Raw genomic sequence first — 1,879 nt, 5'->3', positions numbered from 1 at the left:
TATTTAACCCTTATTTTTCCAGGTAAACTGTTTGAAAACCACTTCTCATTTACAAACATGACCTGGCACTGAGTGCATTTTAATATACAAACCTACAGATTCAGCCAGAGTAAAGTGATTGTAAATTTTAATCGTGATTAAAATTTTTAATCTAAGCCCATGCAGCACTAAAATTAGTCAGAGTTAATTTGATTAAATTCACAGCCCTAGTTTAAACATTAAATATAATCTTTGTAGTGAATTCAATTGAATATAGGCTTAAAAGGATTTAGTATCATAGTATTCTATATTTAATAATGCTTTACACAACTTCCTAACAACATGGAAATTGGGATTTGTATAAACAAACAAATTTGAGTTAATGGTACAACGTGTCTGTAACTTGACAGTTTATCTTATTAATTCCTGGAGTTTTTAAATACTTAATTTAAAACCAAAACTCAAAATGTGAGGAAAAGGACATTTTAAAATGTGGTTGAATGAGCATAACAACYATATTATGTGTGTTGTTTTGGGTTTAACAACATGTAACATAACTTYAAAACTCTAATGAAACTACCAGCTCTGAAATTAATACATACTGTACAACACAGACTTAGAAAACAAAAACAAATGCATCACACAATATCTGAGTCCAAAAAGCTACTAAAAAAAGAAAACATGTTTTTATTTTAAATAAAGAAAATGAACAAGAAATGCACTTACACTGCTCTTCCTTCTGATCTTTCTGCAGCAGCTCCTCTGGACTGGGACTGGACTCTGCTGTGGGCAGTGGCTCAACCAGACACACAGCATAAAGCTGGAGGCTTTCCAACCCACATCCTTCCTCTTCCCAAACACAGCCTCTCACCACTGGTTCCAGAACCTTCATCTTCTTCTTACTGGACATCAGCTCGTCCCACTCCCTGGCTTTAAGTGTCTGTCGCAGTTTTTGTTTCTCCAGGTCCCCACTCTCCTGACAGACGGTACGTTTGTTAGCAGAGTTTTTAAATAAAGCAACACTAAACATAAATTAGATGAACATTTGTCATAAATATAATGTCTTATTTCATGTCAAACTCTTTGCCTGTGTACATCAGACTGTTACATAAAAAACTGGGGTAATTTTGAGAGATGAAGCACCCACATCTTCCACCACCCTTAACTGGCCACAATAATGACTTCATAAAATGACTGGAAGTAAAAGTTCATCACGTCACTAAGACTTGGAAACTTGACAACAGAGAAGCATCACTTTGCAGAACAGATTCAAACATCAGCACAGAAGAGGCCAATAGAAAGAAAAACTATAAAGACAGACAGTGAAACATGATAGCTGCAGCTAGGGCTGGGTTTTAAAAAAAATCGKTTTAATCGATCTGGATCGATTTTCGTTCAAATTTGGGAAAATCGATATTTCCCCATGGGTGTTGTGGCGATGAAGCTGTGCGTTTCCATGTTGTGTGTCACTYTTGGCTTGCCGAAGGCTTACAACCGCTTGATGTTCAGCACTAATGTTAGCTCCAGACAAMAAAACAAAAGAAACAAAAGAATCACCAACATTACAGCTGATTCTCAGCAGAACTTAAAGATAACAGAGACCAGGACAACTTTTGGACGTGGGAGCAGTAAACTAAGCTTTGAACGGCTCGAACCAAAGCTACAGTATGTAAACATCTGACTGTAACTGTTCTCCTCCTGTATAAATGTGTGAAAGATGTCAGTCTAACAAAATGTGACTCATCTAGAGCTGCCACAAACGATTATTTTTATAGTCGATTAATCACCAATTATTTTTTCGATTACTCGACTAATCAGATCAAACATTAATTGAATATAAAACATAGAGCTTATTGCGCCAGAATTTAGCTGCTATTATATAACCATGGTTAGATTTTAG

At 35.9% G+C, this 1,879-nt stretch overlaps 1 protein-coding gene across 1 annotated transcript in view; it reads right to left on the bottom strand.

Moving 5' to 3' along the window:
* Positions 1-1,879, bottom strand: part of chaf1a (chromatin assembly factor 1, subunit A (p150)) — a gene marked incomplete in the record, with an annotated part of 44,739 nt that overhangs the window by 10,935 nt on the left and 31,925 nt on the right. The window contains 1 exon segment of the mRNA XM_014030383.1: positions 706-955. Coding sequence (XP_013885837.1) covers positions 706-955 — 250 coding nt within the window.

This window comes from Austrofundulus limnaeus, unplaced genomic scaffold (genome assembly GCF_001266775.1).
Source record: "Austrofundulus limnaeus strain Quisiro unplaced genomic scaffold, Austrofundulus_limnaeus-1.0 Scaffold1048, whole genome shotgun sequence".
In the NCBI taxonomy this organism is placed as follows: domain Eukaryota; kingdom Metazoa; phylum Chordata; class Actinopteri; order Cyprinodontiformes; family Rivulidae; genus Austrofundulus; species Austrofundulus limnaeus.
Note: the sequence above shows the minus strand (reverse complement) of the source record. Positions and strands in the feature narration are given on the sequence as shown.